Below are 18,871 nucleotides of genomic sequence, written 5' to 3' on the forward strand. Positions count from 1 at the left end.
TCGAAGGTAGACGCTTAACCAACTGAGCCACCCAGGCACCCACTTATACTCTTCTTATAAGACATTCCCTTTTAACCGGTTTATAAATTCCTAAAGGATCGGAGCTCTTTTTGTGCTTTTAGCATCTGTCCTGGAACTTTCTGGTATCTTGGAGGTGCCATCATTGACCCTGTTTTGTCCCTCTACTCTCCCCATCCTGACAATCTCATGTACTTACAGTGTGGTGGGGAGAAGGCTGACGGAATGCAGGGGGGTTGCTAATGTGAAGGAGCCAGTTTGTAGGTAAGTGGGCAAAGAAACCATACCAGGAAGCTTTATATAAGGCAGTGGTTAAAAACCCTGGGAAGCTCTAAGACCCAGAACAACGAAGCCAGACACCTAGATACTGTATGAATCTACTTCTATGAGACTCTAGAAAAGACAGATCTAATGTATGGTCACCAAAAGGGGATCAATGGTTGCCAGGGATGGGGATATGGACTGCAGAGGGTATTTTGGGGGGATAAAGGAAAAGTTCTTTATCTTGATCAAGGGGGCGCTTACATGGGTGCAGACTTTTGTTAAAACCCATTGAACCGTATGCTTTAGATGGGTACCTTCTGAAAGCATTAGGGCGATGAGTCAATATTGCCTGGGTTCTGATCCTCGTTTTGCCACTTCTGAGTTGTGTGATTAAGGTCAAGTTGCTTAGCCATTCAGGGCCTCAATCTCATCACCTGTAAATGGTGATTATCTCATAGGGTTAATGGGGAGGTGGGGTGAGTTCTTCGATGTTAAGTGGTCAGAAAATTGCCCATGTCAGGCTCTAACAAGGTAAACCATCATTACCACATACCCACTCACCACCTCCTGGGCCATAGTCTTATTTCCCTCACCTAATACAAGCCGTTGTGGAAAAGAGACTAAAAATGGGGCAACTCTCAGTAGGCAATTAACTTATATTCCTTCAGATTTTTTTTTCAAAGCGCCCCTGGATTTAATTCTTAGTACAGTAGGAAGCTATTGGAGGATTTAAAGAAAGGGGAGTGGTAAAATCTCATTAAAATTTTTTCGGGGTGCCAGGGTGGCTCAGAGGGTTAAAGCCTCTGCCTTCGGCTCAGGTCATGATCCCAGTGTCCTGGGATCAAGCCCCGCATTGGGTTCTCTGCTCAGCAAGGAGCCTGCTTCCACCTCTTTCTCTGCCTGCCTCGCTGCCTACTTGTGATCTCTGTCAAATAAATAAATAAAATCTTTTTTAAAAATTAAAAAAAACCCTTTCTCTAAAAATTGCAGGTTAACATATTCAGAAAAACATTGGTTTTAAGTGAATTTTTACATATGTAAGTACCCCTTTAACCACCTTTTAGATCAAGATGTTAGTACATTTCCAGCCCCCAGAGGGTTCCCTTGTGCCCCTCCACCGTCAGTTTCCCCTTCCTGGTGGTAGCCTCTACTATTAATTTGCTTTTCCTTGAACAGTGTATAAATGGAAACATACAGTTTGTACTCCTTTTGGTCTAACTTCTTTTGCTCAGTATTTTGTTTGTGAGATCTTTTTATCCTGTTGCCTATAGTATTTTAGTCTCTAAAAAATTTGTCATGTAGTATTCCCTATATGAATATACCAGTTTGTTTATCTACGTTTAACCAATCTTTGGCTGATAGATGTTTGAAGTTTTTGAATATGATGAATGAGGCCACTAGGAAAACTCCCTTGCCTGTCTTTTTTGCGGGACATAGGCACTCATTTCTCTTGGGAGAGTATCTGTTGGATTAGATTTGATTTTAGAGAATCACCCTGACCACTGTGAGTAATGGGTTTTAGCAGAGAAAGGCTAGAAGTGGGGAAATCAGTTAAGAGGCTGCTGTGGCAAAGGACAGAGATGGTGGTGAGTTAGACTAGGGGGCAGCAGGGAAGGGACAGATTTTAGAATATATTTTGAAGTGGGGCTAACAAGACTTGATATAGAAAGGAAACAAGGATAACTCCAAGGTTTCTGGCCTGAGCACCTTGGTGAAGAGTTGAGAAAGACCTCAATCTGAAGTTTGTTTACAGATAATACATTTGAGATGCTAATGAGATATTCATGCAGTGATATTGAGTTTACAGGTGGAGATTTTGAATTTGGGCTTGGCAGAAATATCTGCACTGGAGAGGTAAATGTGGGAATCATCAGCATATAGATGTCACTAAAGTCATGAGACTATCTGATCTGACAAGTGAGAATGGGGAAGGGGGAATTGAAGGGGGAAAGAGGCCAGGACCTATCCACTAGGAACTCTTGTGTTAATGGACCCAGCAAAGGAAAGACAGTGAAGGAGTAGCTTTTGGGGTGCATGGGTCTGTAGTTCCTGGGAAAAATAATCAAATCTTTCCTGAGAACTGGAAAATATATACAATCTTTCTCTGTATGACTATAATATTTCTATTTTAGCAAGTAATGGATAAGTGGAGAGTATGCAAAGTCACCTTAAAGAGAAGAACCAGCTCTCTGCCAGCAAGATTTGGCTGTAACCTAATTGAAAATATTAACATATTTAAATAAAGAATGTATCAAGCTGAAGAGAGGTCAGCGATGGAAGCCTAGTAAAGGGAGAGTCCCTGAGGCCCAGGCGGGCACCGCCTTACTAAATACCATCCTGGAAAGAGTGCTTTAGCCAACAGAATTAGAGTTGTCCCGGAGTATTGGCAAAGCTGCCCATAGAACAGAGATGGGGGTGGAGAATTGTAGCCAAGAAGAGTTTTCTGAACCCATTGGCACGACTCCTTACTGGGGATGGCCAGATGCCATTAAAGATAAAAATATTCCTGTTCAATTATGTCATTGTGCATTTATATGTTGACATTCTGATTCTGATTTGATTTAAAGAAGAGAATTACTGGATATGAGTCTGAGCAACAGTAAAATTTCTCATGGTAAATTAATACTGCTACATTATGCTTCATATTTCAGTTGATTGTAAACTTCACTGGCACAATCAAGTACTTCCAAGATGTAGTTTTGAAGTCCAGGGGCACTGGGTGGCTCAGCCAGTTAAGCCTCTACCTCCAGCTCAGGTCATGATCCTGAGGTCCTGAGATCATGGGATCAAGTCCCTGCTCAGTGGGGAACCTGCTTCTCCCTCTGCCTGTCCTTCCCCCGGCTTGTGCACGCTCTCTCTCTCTCTGACAAATAAATAAATAAGATCTTTAAAAAAAAAAAAATAAAAGCAACTTATCTAATCTTCCTTTTCCCCCCAATAAAAACTTGGAGTCCACCTCCTGTAACTGGGACACTGTCTGGGTTTCAACCGAAATCGATGTACCCTGGATTGTAATTCTTTGATCTGAAATAAACACTCTGACTTTTGAACTGGTTTCTTGTTTTTAGATGGACATTCTTGTTAGTGGTACATTCAACACTGTAAATCCTTCCTAGTGCTCTCTCAGGGCGCAGCCGGCTAGGCCTCTCCATCCACCATATTCCCACCTTCTGAAACTGCCATGTTTGTTTGGTAAAGTAGAATCACACACTGCTAGATTGGAAAGGGTGCCAAGCGCACCATTTTCCAGATGAGGAAACTGAGGACCCCAGAAGCAGAGAACCTGAGCAAGAGCCCACAGCTTACCGAAGTGAGAACTCAGGTGGGAGCCTCTGGTCAGTGCTCTTTCCAGAATATCCTAAGCCCTCACCTCTTAGAATAGACATTCAGTATACATATCCCCAAACCACAGGGCTCCCCTCGCTTCTGGAGCAGGGTTGGTCACTAAGGGGTATGTCTTGGATCTCGTGCCCCCAGAGCAGAATTGTGTGTGTGTGTGTGTGTACACGTGTGGTAAAAGGAATGGGATGGGGCGTCAAAGGAGTCCCTTCTGAAGTCATTGGAGCAAATAAATAGAAGGGTTAATGTCTAGTTGGTTAGGCCTGTAAATCGCCCTCAACTTCTTCCCCTACTCACCTCTGCCGCCACCAGCTGAAGGGAGGACGGGGAGGTCTGCACTGGAAATAACTAATGAGGGCTGCTTCTGTTTCTGGGAAAAGATGGCAGGGATCTCTCCACGAGTCTCACCTCTGGCAGTTCAGAATCAAAAACCTTGCTATTCTTGCTTTCTCAAAAACGGCCAGGTAAACTTGGATTCTGAGCACTCCGGACTGGGGAGAGGGTCGTGGGAAAAGGGTATGGCTGGGATTAGTGGAGAAGGGGAAGAAGGGAGGTGTTTTGGAGTCAGAGAGAAGCCCTGAAATTCCTGAGTCCTGTCAGACTAGGAATGGGGCGCTGGGAAAGGGGCTGCCTTGTTCCCCACCTCCCTTTCTGTCTGCCCACTTGTCTTCCTAACATCACTATTCCTTCCTTAGTTCCTTTCATCTTTTATTAGGAGCGGGCTGGGGAAGTGCTGTGTGTCCTCTCTTGCTGTGTCTGTGACAACCCCCTTAGCCCCTCCATCGTTGCTCCCCGATGCCCTGAGGCCATCCCCTCCTTTTTCCTTCTGCCGTTCCCCACCCCCCAACAATGGTCTCTCCCGGTGCTCAGTGGCGCCGGGGGGGGGGGGGGGGGAGTGGGGGGGGAGGAGGCGGGCGGAGGCGGGGCCGGAGCGTGTATGGGGGGGGCAGGTCTGCATTGCCGCTTCCCCTGGTACCCGGAGCAGCAGTCGACGCTGCCGCCAGCCCTGCGCCCGGGACCCCCGCCCGCACCCGGGACTCCCCTTACCCGGGGCGCCCCGGCCAGGTGAGACCCGTCTCTCAGTGTCTTACCTCCACCCCACCCGGGGCAGAAGCATCCTTGCTTTGCCTTGCAGCCATTTTATCCTCCGATGCTTTGCTGGGGGTGGGGGGTGGGGTGGGGAGGGGGGTTGACCGTCCCCACTTTAGGGGTGAGGGGGCTGGTGGTGGTCTGAATGGATATTTATTTCAGTGGCTGTGAGGATCAGAATACATATATGGAGTAGGGGTGTTTTTCTCGACCTTAGCCAAGTCGCTACTACCTCTCAGATATGGACGGGGTGGGGGGTTTGTTAGGTGGGCTAGCGTTCCTTCAAAGTCCAATGCCCTCCTCACCTTGCACACCCTCCGCCCCCCCCCCCGCCCCGCAATGATAAGTGACCTTGGCTGGGGCCAGAGAATGGACACTGCCTCAGTCGGCTTGCCTGGAGTTGGGGAGGTGGGGACAGAGGAGGAAGGGCAGGTGAAGGAGGGAGGGAAGAGAAAGGAAGAATGGAGATGCTGGGTAGAAAGATGGTAAACCACCGGGATTGAAGCGCGCATGGAGGGGGCTTTGGGTCGTTGCTCCCGAGTGCGGGGGCGGGGGGTGTTGAGCGAGATGGGCACTTGCCCAGAGGCAGGACTAAGGGTGGTGGTAGGGGGTGGGAGGCACTCAGAGAATAGGTTCAGTCAATTCTAGGGGCTCCTCTTTTACGCCAGAGCAGAGGGGAGATGGGGTGGGGGGGGGTGCTAGGGGGTTGGCTATTGCTGCAAATGCCGGTAGAGGCGGTCTCTATGCCTGTGCTTGTGGAGGTCTCTCCCTGCCGCCCAGCGTCTCCGTATTCCTCCGCTGTGCCTTCATCTTTTTCCCCTTCGGAATTGTGAATGCTCCATCTTCCTAAGCCTGGGATAGGATGTAAGGAGGGGAGGTGCAGCCTGGGGCATCTTGGGTGGGAGCGAGGCTCAGTCACCCAGCTGTAACAAGAAGGGGAGCTCCAGCCCTGTCCCCCCCCCCCCCCCCCGCTCCTGTCTTACCCCCAGCCTCCCCGGTTGGTGGATGTTTTAACTGACTGCTTCTTAATGACCTTGTCACCTGGACTAGGGAGGGTTGGGGAATGCGGGTGACTCCCAAAGTCAGGGATTTTGATGGGGGGTGGGAGCTTCTGGACCCTCTCCTTATCGTCCAGAAGGGAAGCCTTTGCTCGGGAGCCCCCCTCCCCTGTTCTGCGTAAAATCTCCTGGGCCCATTTTTTCCGGTCAGGAGGAGCCAGCCAACCTTAAAGGGACGTGTAACCCTGAATCTTGTCTCCTATAACCTCCACCTCTTCAAGTCCTGTCTCTTTCCCACAGGCTTAGCCACCCTGTGCTGCTTTGGGGGCTAAAAATAGCACCACTTCCTCACCAACTGGAAGAATTTTTCTTCTTTCTCTCCCTCTGACCTCCTGGGCTCATTGGCCCTGGGGGAGCTGACTGTTGAGCCATCATATCCGGATGTGGCTCTGGGGCCTTATCTACCTACCCTCCATATACCTTCTCTGGGGTAACTAGTGTTGACAAATACAGGATGTGGCTCCTGATGGGTCCATCTGTTTCCTTCAGGGTTTGGGGGTTGCGGGAGATCCTAGATGGAAATCAAAGGAGATGAAAGCAAATGGACATGCAGTGAGGGGACTCCACATTTCCCTCTTGCATGGGGGATGGTTGGGGACTTGAATCACAAAGAAAAGAAGGTGACCTAGGGGTCACTGGTTTTAGTCATTGTGGTCCACTGCTCTCATCAGGCCCAAGGGGCTAAGGCCCTGCTTGTCAGTGCTTCTCTCTGAGCCACATAGTGTGACTTACCCCTTCTACCCAAGCTTCTGTATGCATGTGTGACATTTAAGGAAGGCCCTAGATGGGTGGGAGCAGGAGGCAGGATATTTTTAGGGGAATGTTCTCTGATCAGAATCTCATCCTGCTTCCTCTTTTTCTGTGAAGGAAAGGGGTTTCTCCTGTGCTTCCCTCTGGAGGATGTCTTTTTTGGGGGGAGGCCCAAGGCCCCCTTCATTCTCTCCTGGCCTCCTACGCAGTACGGTATTTGTGGACTCCTTTTTCCTTGACTCCTGGAGGAGGAGCAGAAAGGATTAAGGGAGATTAGGAAGGGAGGCCCTGGAGAAAAGAGTCACAGCTATGGACATTAGACCCCCATGATGGAAAAGTATAGATCTGATCAGCCATTTCTATTCCTGCCCACACCAGGGAAGGAGCCATGGATGATGTCCTGAGGGAAAGTGGCAGCAGCCAGACATTGCCTCTTCTCCATGACCTCAGGTTCCAGGTCTCCCCTTTTTTGAGTCTTTCCTAGTTTGTCTGGAGAGAGACAGTGTGGGCCCATCTGCTGGAATTAATTTGAACACAGAGGGGTCTTTGGAATCTGTTTTGGGAGGATACCGGACAACAACCTCCAAGTACAACCTTCAGTTTTTCCCTTGCTGCTTCCTGCTTCCTTCACATTTTTTTTTTTTTAAGTCTAGTAGGAAGGAGGGAAACTAATATTTGTAGAATATCTACTATGAGGTTGAATTCTCTTGTGGACTCAGAAAAATAAAATTATCCCCAGTTTAAATATAAGGACACTGAGGTTGAGGGAAATTAAATAATTTTCCCAAAAGCAGTCAGTAAAGTAAATGGCAGAGTTGGGATTTCAACTGAGGTCATATAACTGTCGTGTGCTTTGCCCCAAACCAGCTTTCTCCATGAACATTCAGGGTGGCTTTTGTCCTGGGGTCTCGTGATGGAGTGGAGAGGATCCCACCATATTATCATCATTGCAAGGAGTAATGACCAGTATTTATTCATCACTTTGTATGTGCTGGGTACTATCCTAAGGAACTTCTACATATTGTGTCATTTAGTCCTTTCTTTCCCCTTCTTAAGGAAGAGGAAACTGAGGCTTGGGTGTTCAGAGTTATGCCTGAGGTCACTTAACTAGTAAGTGTTGAAGCCAAAAAGTCAAACCTAAGTCTCTCCAACTCTGGAACCCATCTTTTACCCACTGAGAAGACCCCTCCCTGTGAGGCCTACAAACATAGAACTTGAGGGGAGGAGCGCAGAAGCCTCACTTCAGGGGACTGAAGTCAACAGTTGGGAGGACTTGGTCCATATACACAATCTTTCCAAGCTCTGCAGCAAGTTAGAAAGCCAGAGCGGATTAGAATAAAGAATTCTGGTTTCCCATATTTCCTGTTTTGTTCTTTGCAGGTTGGTGGTAAAGCAAGAAATCTGATCTTTATGTGGGACAGGGGATCAAGAGGAGGGCTCTAGGTGACCCTGACTCTAGAGAAATCTCATAGGGCTGATCTCCAAGGTCAAAGTAAGGGGCTTTATACTGAACGGTCCACAGTTGGTCCAGGAAATCACCCCTTTTTACTGAGCGTGGGCTTGAAGCAAGGAGACCATCTGTAATACATGGCCCCAGAGGGGCTCTGGTTGATGGGAGCTCTATCTTGGCCTTCTTTACCATCTTAGGCTTCACAACCTCCTCCCCCCCCCCCCTTTTATATTTTCTAGATCTCCTGAAGCTTCTAGAAGAAAAGTAGGCGGACTTCCTGAGTTATCCTGGCTCTTCGTCTTAGCCCCCACAACCTGGCTCCCCTCTCCTTTCCTAATCCCCTGCTCCCCATCTCCCTTCCCCATGTATCCAACTGAATTGGCCAGCACTCCTCACCCTCATTTCCCCTCCTAGACTTTCCTATTTTCTCATTCCGTGGCTAGAGATATTTGAACACACTTCATCTAAGTACCTGGAGGAAGGAGGCTTTCTAACTTCACAAATCCTTGAACAAAATCTGAATAAGGAGCAGGGAGTGGAGGAGGTATAGTGAAGTATTCCAAAGACATCATGGAAGAAGGCTTCAGAGACCGGGCAGCTTTCATCCGTGGGGCCAAAGACATTGCCAAGGAAGTCAAGAAGCATGCGGCCAAGAAGGTGGTGAAGGGCCTGGACAGAGTCCAGGATGAATATTCCCGTAGATCCTACTCCCGCTTTGAGGAGGAGGACGATGACGATGACTTCCCTGCCCCTGCTGATGGCTATTACCGTGGGGAAGGGGCCCAGGACGAGGAGGAAGGTGGTGCGTCCAGTGATGCCACTGAGGGCCACGATGAGGATGATGAGATCTATGAGGGGGAGTATCAGGGCATCCCCCGGGCAGAGTCTGGGGGCAAAGGCGAGCGGATGGCAGATGGGGCTCCCCTGGCTGGAGGGAGGGGGGGCTTGGGTGACGGGGAGGGCCCCCCTGGCGGCCGGGGGGAGGCGCAACGGCGGAAAGAACGGGAAGAACTAGCTCAGCAGTATGAAGCCATCCTCCGGGAGTGTGGCCATGGCCGCTTCCAGTGGACACTCTATTTCGTGCTTGGCCTGGCACTGATGGCTGATGGTGTCGAAGTCTTTGTGGTGGGCTTTGTGCTGCCCAGCGCTGAAAAAGACATGTGCCTGTCAGACTCCAACAAAGGCATGCTAGGTAAGACACACTGGGGAGGCACTCTAGCCCTGTCCTGCCCCAAACTCTAGAAACACCTCTGGTCGTGAGAACCCCTGTCCTTACCACTGGGCTCCTAGAAGCCTGGTCCCAAGATGTGCCCAGAGAGCTTGGAGTTCCTCTGCACACTCTCCCCTCACACACGCTACTCTTGAGGCTGGGTCACAATGAGGTCGTTTGTGCTGGGCTGGGGCTTGGGTGGTGGTCTGCTTAGTTCTCCAGGAGGTGGCCATGTTTCTTTGGACACTTCTCTTTTGTCAACTTGACCCTTTCCCTGATCTGGGAAACAAATCAGTGTCTAAACTTCCTAGTTTAGATGGGAAGTCAGTTTAGGCTGACTAGGATAGGGGAACAATCCTAGGCCTGTCTTCAGCCAGAGAAGATGGGTCATACTTGCTCTTGGCCAGGCTTGGGAGTGCTCAAGGGCCAGTGAGTGGTCTCTAATGGCCCTTCCTGATGTGAACCCTGAGGGAGGAAACTCCCCAGACTCACCCACAAAGGATCTCTCGTTCTTGCCCTGCTCCCAAGTTGCCATGAGACCTTGGGCAGATCCCCACTCCTTGGGGCTTGGCTGAAGCATGGCTAAAATGCAGAGTTTGGAGTAGATGATTTTTAAGATCAGCTCCAACTCCGAATATAGGAAAGAAGTAAGAAACAGGAGAGTTTTAGGTCCAGAAGCCCTAGAGCTAGGAGGAGTGAAAGACAGGTTCTGTGTGGGGGATTTCATGGGGGGGACAGAAGGAATGGAGCTGCTTTCCCAGGTACACGAGAGACCCCTCCTGCTGCTTTGAGGGCATCAAGGCTGGGAGGGGAGAGGTGACCCTAGGAGGGTTTGGGAGAGTGAGACAATCCATTGCTCCTTCCAGGCAAGCCAGAGATGGGGATGGTGTGTGTGTGTGTGAGAGAGAGAGAGGGACAGAGAGACAGAGACAGAGAGCAAGAGCTGAGAGCAAGCAAGAGAGAGCAGGGGTTGGGGGGGTGGGACGAGAAAGAAAGAATTCTTGGGTCTCTCATGTCTGCCTTCTTGCCTTTGAATTCCTGGCCTGCGGGGATGGCCTTCCATCTTTGCTCATATTTCACCTTCTCTTACTTGCTCTCACCTCTGGGTAGACTTAGCTATTCTAGAAGTCCTCCAGCTCCTCAATCCATTCTGCTGCAGCTCTATCTCACTTAATGCTCACAAAGTGCGAGAAAGGAAGCATGTCCTCTCATACCCCTACTGCCTCTGTTTCCCTCCTTCAGGCCTTATAGTCTACCTGGGCATGATGGTGGGAGCCTTCCTCTGGGGAGGTCTGGCTGATCGGCTGGGCCGGAGGCAGTGTCTGCTCATCTCGCTCTCGGTCAACAGCGTCTTCGCCTTTTTCTCATCTTTCGTCCAGGGTTATGGCACTTTCCTCTTCTGCCGCCTCCTTTCCGGGGTTGGGTGAGTGGCCATTTCCTAAGCCCCTGGAGGAGTCCTGAAGGAGGACCGTCCATGGTCGCTGTTGTATTTCTAGAGCCCAACACAGTGCCGGCATACCAGATGTCCCTCCAATCTGTATGCGTTGAATGAATTCCTTTCTCCTACCACCTTCAGGCCCTCTTCCCCCTGTCCAGGACCCATCTACCGCCTGTCCAGAACACCATCCCTTGTCTGGTCCACTCCTCCGTCTGCCACCCACCCTCTAATTCCATTCTGAGACTGGCTTCATGAAGAGGCCTGGTGGGTCTCAGCCTTAGCCCTGGGTGCCTGCGAACCCTTGAGTTATCCCTTTTCTTACTGACATATTTCCTGCATTTGACAAAAGACCTTGCTAACACCCACAGCGGCCAGAACTTGGAAGCCTTGACCCATCACACTCCCACACTCCCTGAGGTACCAGCATGTGTTCATTGCCCGGGCCACAAGCTCTTGTCCTTGGCCTGCTCCCCACAGGCCTGCCCTCAGCCTCTTTTCCCATCTTTCTCCTCTGGGCATTTCCCCTCTTGTCCATAATTATCTTCCCTCATGCAACTCTGCAGTCATCTTCAAGATTCAACGTTTGCGCCTCCTCTGCCCCTGAGGCCTCCCTGCCTGTCTCTCAGGGTCCCCAGGATGGGTGTTCCTGGCTCCTGGGGAGGGAGTATGCAGGGCACTGTGGGAGAAATCTTTTTACTAAGGTGTGGCAGATGAAAGGCGCTCAGAGCGCTGGGGCAAGGGATCAGGAACGGGCTGTTTTCTAATGCTCAGTTCTTGCGATGCCCTCCAGGATTGGAGGGTCCATCCCCATTGTCTTCTCCTATTTCTCGGAGTTTCTGGCCCAGGAGAAACGTGGGGAGCATTTGAGCTGGCTCTGCATGTTTTGGATGATTGGTGGAGTGTATGCCGCTGCCATGGCCTGGGCCATCATCCCCCACTACGGTGAGCAGCCCCCAGGGAACGTGCCCCAGTGTCTCCCTCTTCGCCTGGGTGCCTGGTGGTGGGAGCCCCCCCAGCCTCAGGCCTCTCTGCTGATGCTGACTTGTCCCTGCCAGGGTGGAGCTTTCAGATGGGGTCGGCTTACCAGTTCCACAGCTGGAGGGTGTTTGTCCTTGTTTGCGCCTTCCCTTCCGTGTTTGCCATTGGCGCACTGACCACACAGCCGGAGAGCCCCCGCTTCTTCCTGGAGGTGAGTGGGGTGGGGGGTGGCCTGGGGGAGGGGAGGCAGGGGGTTCTGTGTTCAAGCACTCACGGTAGGTTTGGTTTGGGGGACCCTTGCAGGGTCCATACTTCTGGGGACTTTGGCTTGCTTCCTTTGTTTGGTGCTGCATCTCTGTAGGGGGTGGTCTCTGTGCACAGAGAAACGAGGGTACCTCCTCACCCAGGAGTGGCTTAAGATGTTGTGGGCAGTGGGCCTGGTCCCGACTTTAGAGTTCAAGAGACGTTCCCATCCTCTACTTCTTCCCTCTCCAAGTAGATCTTGGTCCAGCAGGGTTAGGAAGCTGCTCTTCCTCTGACCATCAATTCCCTTGTTTTCAGTTCTCTTTTCATTGTCCCCATGGGCCCGAGGACCTGTAGTTGTATCTGTCTCCGGGACTCCCCCTGCTATGGCCCAAGTCCAATGATATTTTGCCGTATCCCTTCTTGGGCCTCATTCAGAGCAGGTGATGTCTGTGCCCAGAGGTTGGAGGTAGTGGGGGGAGCCTTTTTGTATCTTGGGACTAGAGAAGCCACCGGGAGGGGGCCTGTTGCCCTGGCTCAGGCAGGAGCTAACCCAGATATGGGAACTGTGTCTGTGGCTCTAGAACGGGAAGCATGATGAGGCCTGGATGGTGCTGAAGCAGGTTCATGACACCAACATGCGAGCCAAGGGCCATCCTGAGCGAGTCTTCTCTGTAAGCCACAGCCCTCCCCATGATCCTCCATAGCACTCCGGTCCCAGCCCCACCAGCCCCTCTCTACCTTCCCTGACCTCTCCAACCATACCCCATACCCTCCCTCGATGTCATCTCTTGGGGTATCGTGGCACGTCTGTCCCCTGCCCGCTGCTTGCATTTTGCTCCCGGAGGAGAAACCGAGGCTCCAGAATGGGGTTGGGAAATAGAGACTATATGATGGCTAACCCCCTCTCTTGACCCCAGGTAACCCACATTAAGACGATTCATCAGGAGGATGAGTTGATCGAAATCCAGTCAGACACGGGGACTTGGTACCAGCGCTGGGGGGTCCGGGCCCTGAGCCTGGGGGGGCAGGTAACGAGGGATGGTTCCGTGAAGAGAGAGAAGGGAGCGGGAGAGGTGGAGGTGAAGGCAGGGCTGGAGCCTGTGTGTGGGGATGGTGGGTGACCTGAAGGGAAGGGGTTGAGTTGGAGAAGGGGGGACCTGGGGGTACTAGAAGTTAGTGCAGCCTCTGTCTGACTCTTCTGTTCCACCTAGGTTTGGGGCAATTTCCTCTCCTGTTTTGGTCCCGAATATCGACGCATCACTCTGATGATGATGGGCGTGTGGTTCACCATGTCATTCAGGTGAGGGGGTGTGTGGGGGCGGTGGGGATCAGAGTCCTGAAGACCAGATGGAAGTTAGACAGGCTGGGGGTGGGGTGGGGAGACTGTTCCAGGCCGAGGGAAGAGCAGATGCATGGGAGATAAGAGTGCGGTGGGTGAGTAGACCAATGTGAAGTCCCCCCAGACCCTGGGCAGTTGGTGAAGGGAGGAGGGAGGAGGGATGAGGCTAGAGAGGTGAGCAAGGTCCTGACTCTCCCCCCTCATTTCTGGACCCTTTGGTCCTAATCCTGAGCCTTGTCTGATTCCATCGTCCTTGACTCTCCAGCTACTACGGCCTGACTGTCTGGTTTCCTGATATGATCCGCCATCTCCAGGCGGTGGACTACGCAGCCCGGACCAAGTTGTTCTCTGGGGAGCGTGTGGAGCACGTGACCTTTAATTTCACGCTGGAGAATCAGATCCACCGTGGGGGACAGTACTTCAATGACAAGTACATGGGGAGCTTTCCATGTCACTTCATCCCTGTCCTTTCTACCTCTTGTATGAGCCTGGGAGTTCGGAGACAGGGTGTTTGGGGGGTAAATACCTGGGGTTTCTCCTCACTTCCAAGGAATGAGTCTTGGAGGAGGGTATGAGGATGAGGGGAAAGTATGTCTCATCATCCTGGCCTTCCAGGTTCATCGGGCTGCGTCTGAAGTCAGTGTCCTTTGAGGATTCCTTGTTTGAGGAGTGTTATTTCGAGGATGTCACTTCGAGCAACACATTCTTCCGCAACTGCACGTTCATCAACACTGTGTTCTATAACACTGGTAAGGCCGGTGGCTGTCAGACCAAAGGTCTGGGTGGACCCTGAAGGGGGGAGAAGGAGCCTTGCTCATTCCTTAGCTCAGGGTTCACAAGCTGAGATCTGTGAGGCCCTGCAGGAAGGTGGTACGCGGGCCTGTGAGCTACTACCAAGAATTCAAAAAATCGAACGGAAATGGAACATTCTCTGTAATTAAACGTTGTAAACGTTCTCTGTTTTAAGACTACCTGGCAAAAACATCAAAGTTATTTGCCTTTGAGCTGGAATTCAAGTAACTGTATGATGTTATGAATGCACTTTTGAAGAGGGCAAAACTCATTCCAACAGGGTCTTCAGGAAAAAAAATCATAAAAGGGATATTTGGTGGGTAAAAGTTTGGAAATCATTGCATTAGTCTGTTTTTTTTGTGTGTTTTTTTTTTTTTAAAGTGCCTGTTTTTTGGTGGTTTTTTTTTTTTTTTTTTAAAGATTTTATTTATTTATTTGTGGGGGCACCTGGGTGGCTCAGTGGGTTAAAGCCTCTGTCTTTGGCTCAGGTCATGGTCTCAGGGTCCTGGGATCAAGCACCATGTCGGGCTGTCTGCTCAGCAGGGAGCCTGCTTCCCCCCTTCTCTCTCTGCCTGCCTCTCTGCCTACCTATGATCTCTCTCTCTGTGTGTCAAATAAATAATAAATAAAATCTTTTCAAAAAAGAGATTTTATTTATTTATTTGAAAGAGAGAGAATGAGAGAAAGAGCATGGGTGGGGAGGGGCACAGGGAGAAGCCGACTCCCTGCTGAGCAGGGATCCAGATGTGGGACTTGGTCCTGGGACTCCAGGATCATGATCTGACCTGAGGGCAATTGCTTAACCAACTGAGCCACCCAGGCGCCCTGTTTTGTTTTTATTTTTGTTTTGTTTTTAAACATTTATTTGAGGGGTGGGGCGGGGAGGGGCAGTGGGAAAGAGAAAGAGCCTTAAGCAGAGTTCCTGCTAAGCAGGGAGCATCACGAAGGGCTCGACCCCACTATCCTGAAATCACCACCTGAGTGGGAATCAAGGGTCTGCTGCTTAACTCAGTGACCCCCCACCCCACATTAGTCCAGTTTTTAAAACAGTGATTCTCAAACATGAACTGCTGCTTTGTCAGCTAGACTGAGGATCCCACCTCTAATGGAGTACTGGTAAGTTTTTCCCACCTTGCAAGGAAAAATAATGGAAAGGACTTCTAATGATTTTTAATATCTGGCTCAGGAATTTTTCCTAGACCCATAGCACCACTACTGCTTAAAGTCAGCTAGGGCAGACAAAAGGAATGACTAAGAAGCAAAGATTATTAGTGAGATAACTTGGAAACAGCCGGTACCACTGTTCCGTTTCATAGACTGTGGTCATTTCCTGCACCATAGGAACAATCCTGGTTGCCAAGGTGCTCTCATTTGATATTTTATAATGAATGCCCTGAGCAAGTTTGAGAGCCCTGCCCCCCACTACCCCCTCCACCCTGCCCCCCTAACCCCACAAAGGCAGCGCCTTGAGCCCTCCCTTGAGCCTCCTTATCACATTTCACTGACCACCTGCCTTCCTTGGTCTTGGCCCCCAGACCTGTTTGAGTACAAGTTTGTGAACAGCCGTCTGGTGAACAGTACGTTCCTGCACAACAAGGAGGGCTGCCCGCTGGACGTGACAGGGACCGGCGAAGGCGCCTACATGGTGTACTTTGTCAGCTTCTTGGGGACGCTGGCTGTGCTTCCCGGGAACATTGTGTCTGCCCTGCTTATGGACAAGATTGGCAGGCTCCGGATGCTTGGTAAGGGGGCTGGTGGGTGGTGGTGTGTCAGAACTGACTCGGGGGCCGGGGACCCAGGGCGAGGCTGTCAACACACTTCTCCCCTGATTCTGAAGGAAAAGTTTAGTCAGAGAAGGTTCTCTCTTCTGTTTAGGTCTTGGCTGCGAGGTGGGGTGGGGCCTGGCGTGGAAGCTTCTCTGGGGGGGTAAAGGAGTAGGCAGAATAGCGAGCACGCAGGCTTGGAGGCTATGGGTTTTGAATCTCAGCTCTGCCACCTACCTTGGGCAAGTTACTTCACCTCTCTGAGCCCAGGTGTCTCGTCTGCAAAATGGGGGTGATGACAGTATTTGCCTGATGCACTAGATCAATGCATGTAAAGATCAGGCTCGCTGGCCTATAGCTGTCATTGAAGAGATGGTTGTTACCGATGTTACTAGTAGAAAGAGAATTATAAGGGAGGTTGGGGATGAGGGAGGAGCCTTCGTTTTGAGTCCTTGGGGAAGAAGAGTCTCATCCTGGGCTACCCTCAAGCCTGGTTGCTGGCATGGGGTGGGTCGTGGATGGGCATCACTGTGGCTGGGTTCATGTTCCCTCCTTTCCTGGCTCCAGCTGGCTCCAGCGTGATGTCCTGTGTCTCCTGCTTCTTCCTGTCTTTTGGGAACAGCGAGTCAGCCATGATTGCCCTGCTCTGCCTTTTTGGGGGGGTCAGCATTGCATCCTGGAACGCGCTGGACGTGTTGACCGTTGAACTCTACCCCTCGGACAAGAGGTAGTCAGAGTGTCGTGGGGGCAGGGCCGCCGGTTTTGGGGGAGGTGGGATAAGGAAGTGGGCTAAATGGGAGATCATCTTTAGGGTTAGAAGGATGCACATTCCCATGGAGTTTCTCCTCTAAGGGCTGTTAACTTTAGTATTTGCTCCTTGAAGTCTTAGCTATTAACCAAATTTTTTGGTCTTTTCACCTTGCCTCCCAATCTCTATTCCCTGATGTCCATGCCTCACCTCTCCTTCCATCCTTCCTCTCCTTCTTGGACACCACCTGCCATCTCTCCATCGCCCTCCCACCTACTTGCCCATCCCCCACAAATCCTCCCGTGCCTCTTCCTTATCTCCTCTTCGGACTGCCCTGGGGACTTGGAGCAGGACCACAGCTTTCGGCTTCCTGAACGCCCTCTGTAAACTGGCAGCCGTGCTGGGGATCAGCATCTTCACATCCTTTGTGGGAATCACCAAGGCTGCCCCAATCCTCTTTGCCTCGGCTGCGCTTGCCCTCGGGAGCTCTCTGGCCCTGAAGTTGCCTGAGACCCGGGGGCAGGTGCTGCAGTGAGAGGGCCGCCGGGCTTTCGAGGGTGGCAGGCACACTGTGAGGCCAACGGCTCCTTCTCCCTCCCTGCCCTGCCATCCCGGCCCAAGCAGCCTCACTCCCCACTCCCCTGTGTTCCATGTCTTAGCCGTGTGTTTGTGTGTACGCGTGCGCGTGTGCATGTGTGTGACCCCGTGGGCAGGAACTACAGGGAAGGCTCTTTCATCCCCATTTGGGGATGCAGCTCTCCTCCCCACCTCCTACCCCCCCCCCCCCCCCGTTGACTTTGCACAGGAGAAGGCTCGGGCTCCCCCTTCTCCCCCAGTGTTAGTGAGGGGTCCTAGCTCTTCCCGGCTCTAGGGGGTCCAGAACAGGCCTCCTGCCCTCCCCCTCATCCCCTCTACCTAGGCCCTAGTGAAACCATGGGCATGTGGTTGTGGGCTGGCGGGGGGCTGGGGCTCTGTGTAGTCCATGGACCAAAAGAACTTCTCAGAGTTGGAAGGGCCTCAGGTGCCCTCTCACAGCTGTCAGATGCTGGGGGAGTAGCAATAAACCTCAGCCCCCTGGCCTCCACTCCCAACCCCCCCAATTTGGGCTACAAGTAAGGAGCCTGAGTTTTATGAAATTAGCTGATTCTTATTTATTTATATATTAAGTTCTGAGGCAGCTCAGCAGGCCTGTGTGTATGTGATTGTGTGTGTAACACTTCACGTATGTGTATGTATGTGCCATGGGGCAGGGTGTCACTGTCCTAAGATATAAGCCAAGAGTGATCTCTGTGGATACACACACTACCTGCCTCCCATAGTCCCTCCCCTAATCTTGTTTCTGGGCCAGGCCTAGGAGGGAGGAGTCCCAGGTCAGGCAAGGATGAGTCCTGCAGTCTAGCTGGACCAAGGGCACCTGACGAGGTCCATCTCCTCACCTCCTCTCAAGAAGCACAGGCCTCTGGAGTGAGAGGCTCTACCCACAATAGCACAGACAGGGACGGCACAGCTGCCCTCCCACCCCCAACCTGTCCCCTCACAGGCAGGGTAGCAGGGGAGGGAAAGAAACCAGGCATGGGGTCAAACCAGCAGATCAAAAAGCACAAGGAGCTGGGGCAGGGGCAGAAAGCAGGGGCCCTCCTAGCAACTCCTCTGAAGTGGGAAGAGGTTGGGCAATAAGCCAGGGACCTCCTAATGTGGGACCAGAAGCCTCGGTTTCCCCATTTCACCCTTTCTACATGATAGCCCCGGTAAGTTAAGCTGCCCTTGTCTCACCCCACTGTGTGGCTGCTTTCTTTGGTGCCCTCCTGCTCCCCCTCCCCCCACTGTAGCTGTGACGTGTTGTAGTTTTTAGCTGTTTGTAAAATGTTAAAAAAAAAAAAAAGTTAAAAGGAAAAAAGTGAAAACAACAACAAGAAAATCCAAATTCACCCTCCTCGTGCTGCGTCTGGTGCCCCCACCCTGTGGTCACTCCCCCCATTTTGTAACACTGAACCAGGTGGGGACTGTTTAACTCTTTGGTGTCTGTGCTCAAAGGACCACCTTCTCCAGTGCCCAGTGTACAAGTGTGTACCCCCTTTCCTTACCCTTCATTTGCTGGACGCAGCCTTCTCCCTTGTGCCCTCTGAAGGGACCCATCCATCTCTCCTGCTCTCCTGGAGAACCCCCCTAAACTCAACTTTGTTGATGTGAAAAATGAAATGAAAAATTACGATGAAAAATAAAAAGGAAATAAATCCTTAAAATCCCAAATGGCTATGTCTGTGCTGTGTTCTAATCAAGCCATTTTCTGATTTTTTTTTTTTTTTTTTTTTTTTTAATGGTAGCTCTCTAATAAAACTACATCCTTTCCATGCCTACAGCTGACCTTGAAGTCAGGGTCCCACCTTCC

At 51.2% G+C, this 18,871-nt stretch overlaps 1 protein-coding gene across 3 annotated transcripts; it reads left to right on the forward strand.

Moving 5' to 3' along the window:
• The first annotated feature begins 3,946 nt into the window (after positions 1 to 3,946).
• On the forward strand, positions 3,947 to 18,732 carry SV2A (synaptic vesicle glycoprotein 2A). Of its 3 annotated transcripts, none has more exons than XM_082688341.1 (13): positions 3,947 to 4,085; positions 8,208 to 9,160; positions 10,421 to 10,601; positions 11,407 to 11,558; positions 11,672 to 11,805; positions 12,422 to 12,511; positions 12,758 to 12,868; positions 13,052 to 13,140; positions 13,445 to 13,609; positions 13,795 to 13,928; positions 15,507 to 15,713; positions 16,302 to 16,461; positions 16,834 to 18,732. In XM_082688341.1, exons 2-13 carry the CDS (start codon positions 8,539 to 8,541, stop codon positions 17,015 to 17,017), a joined length of 2,229 nt encoding a protein of 742 aa, XP_082544467.1. In that variant the 5' UTR covers positions 3,947 to 4,085; positions 8,208 to 8,538; the 3' UTR covers positions 17,018 to 18,732. The 3 variants fall into 3 exon arrangements, with proteins under 3 accessions (XP_082544467.1, XP_082544466.1, XP_082544468.1); XM_082688340.1 differs by lacking the exon at positions 3,947 to 4,085 and adding an exon at positions 4,544 to 4,686; XM_082688342.1 differs by lacking the exons at positions 3,947 to 4,085; positions 8,208 to 9,160 and adding an exon at positions 4,589 to 4,686.
• The last annotated feature ends 139 nt before the right edge of the window (positions 18,733 to 18,871 follow it).

Source organism: Mustela nivalis, assembly GCF_964662115.1.
Source record: "Mustela nivalis genome assembly, chromosome: 10".
Taxonomy (NCBI): domain Eukaryota; kingdom Metazoa; phylum Chordata; class Mammalia; order Carnivora; family Mustelidae; genus Mustela; species Mustela nivalis.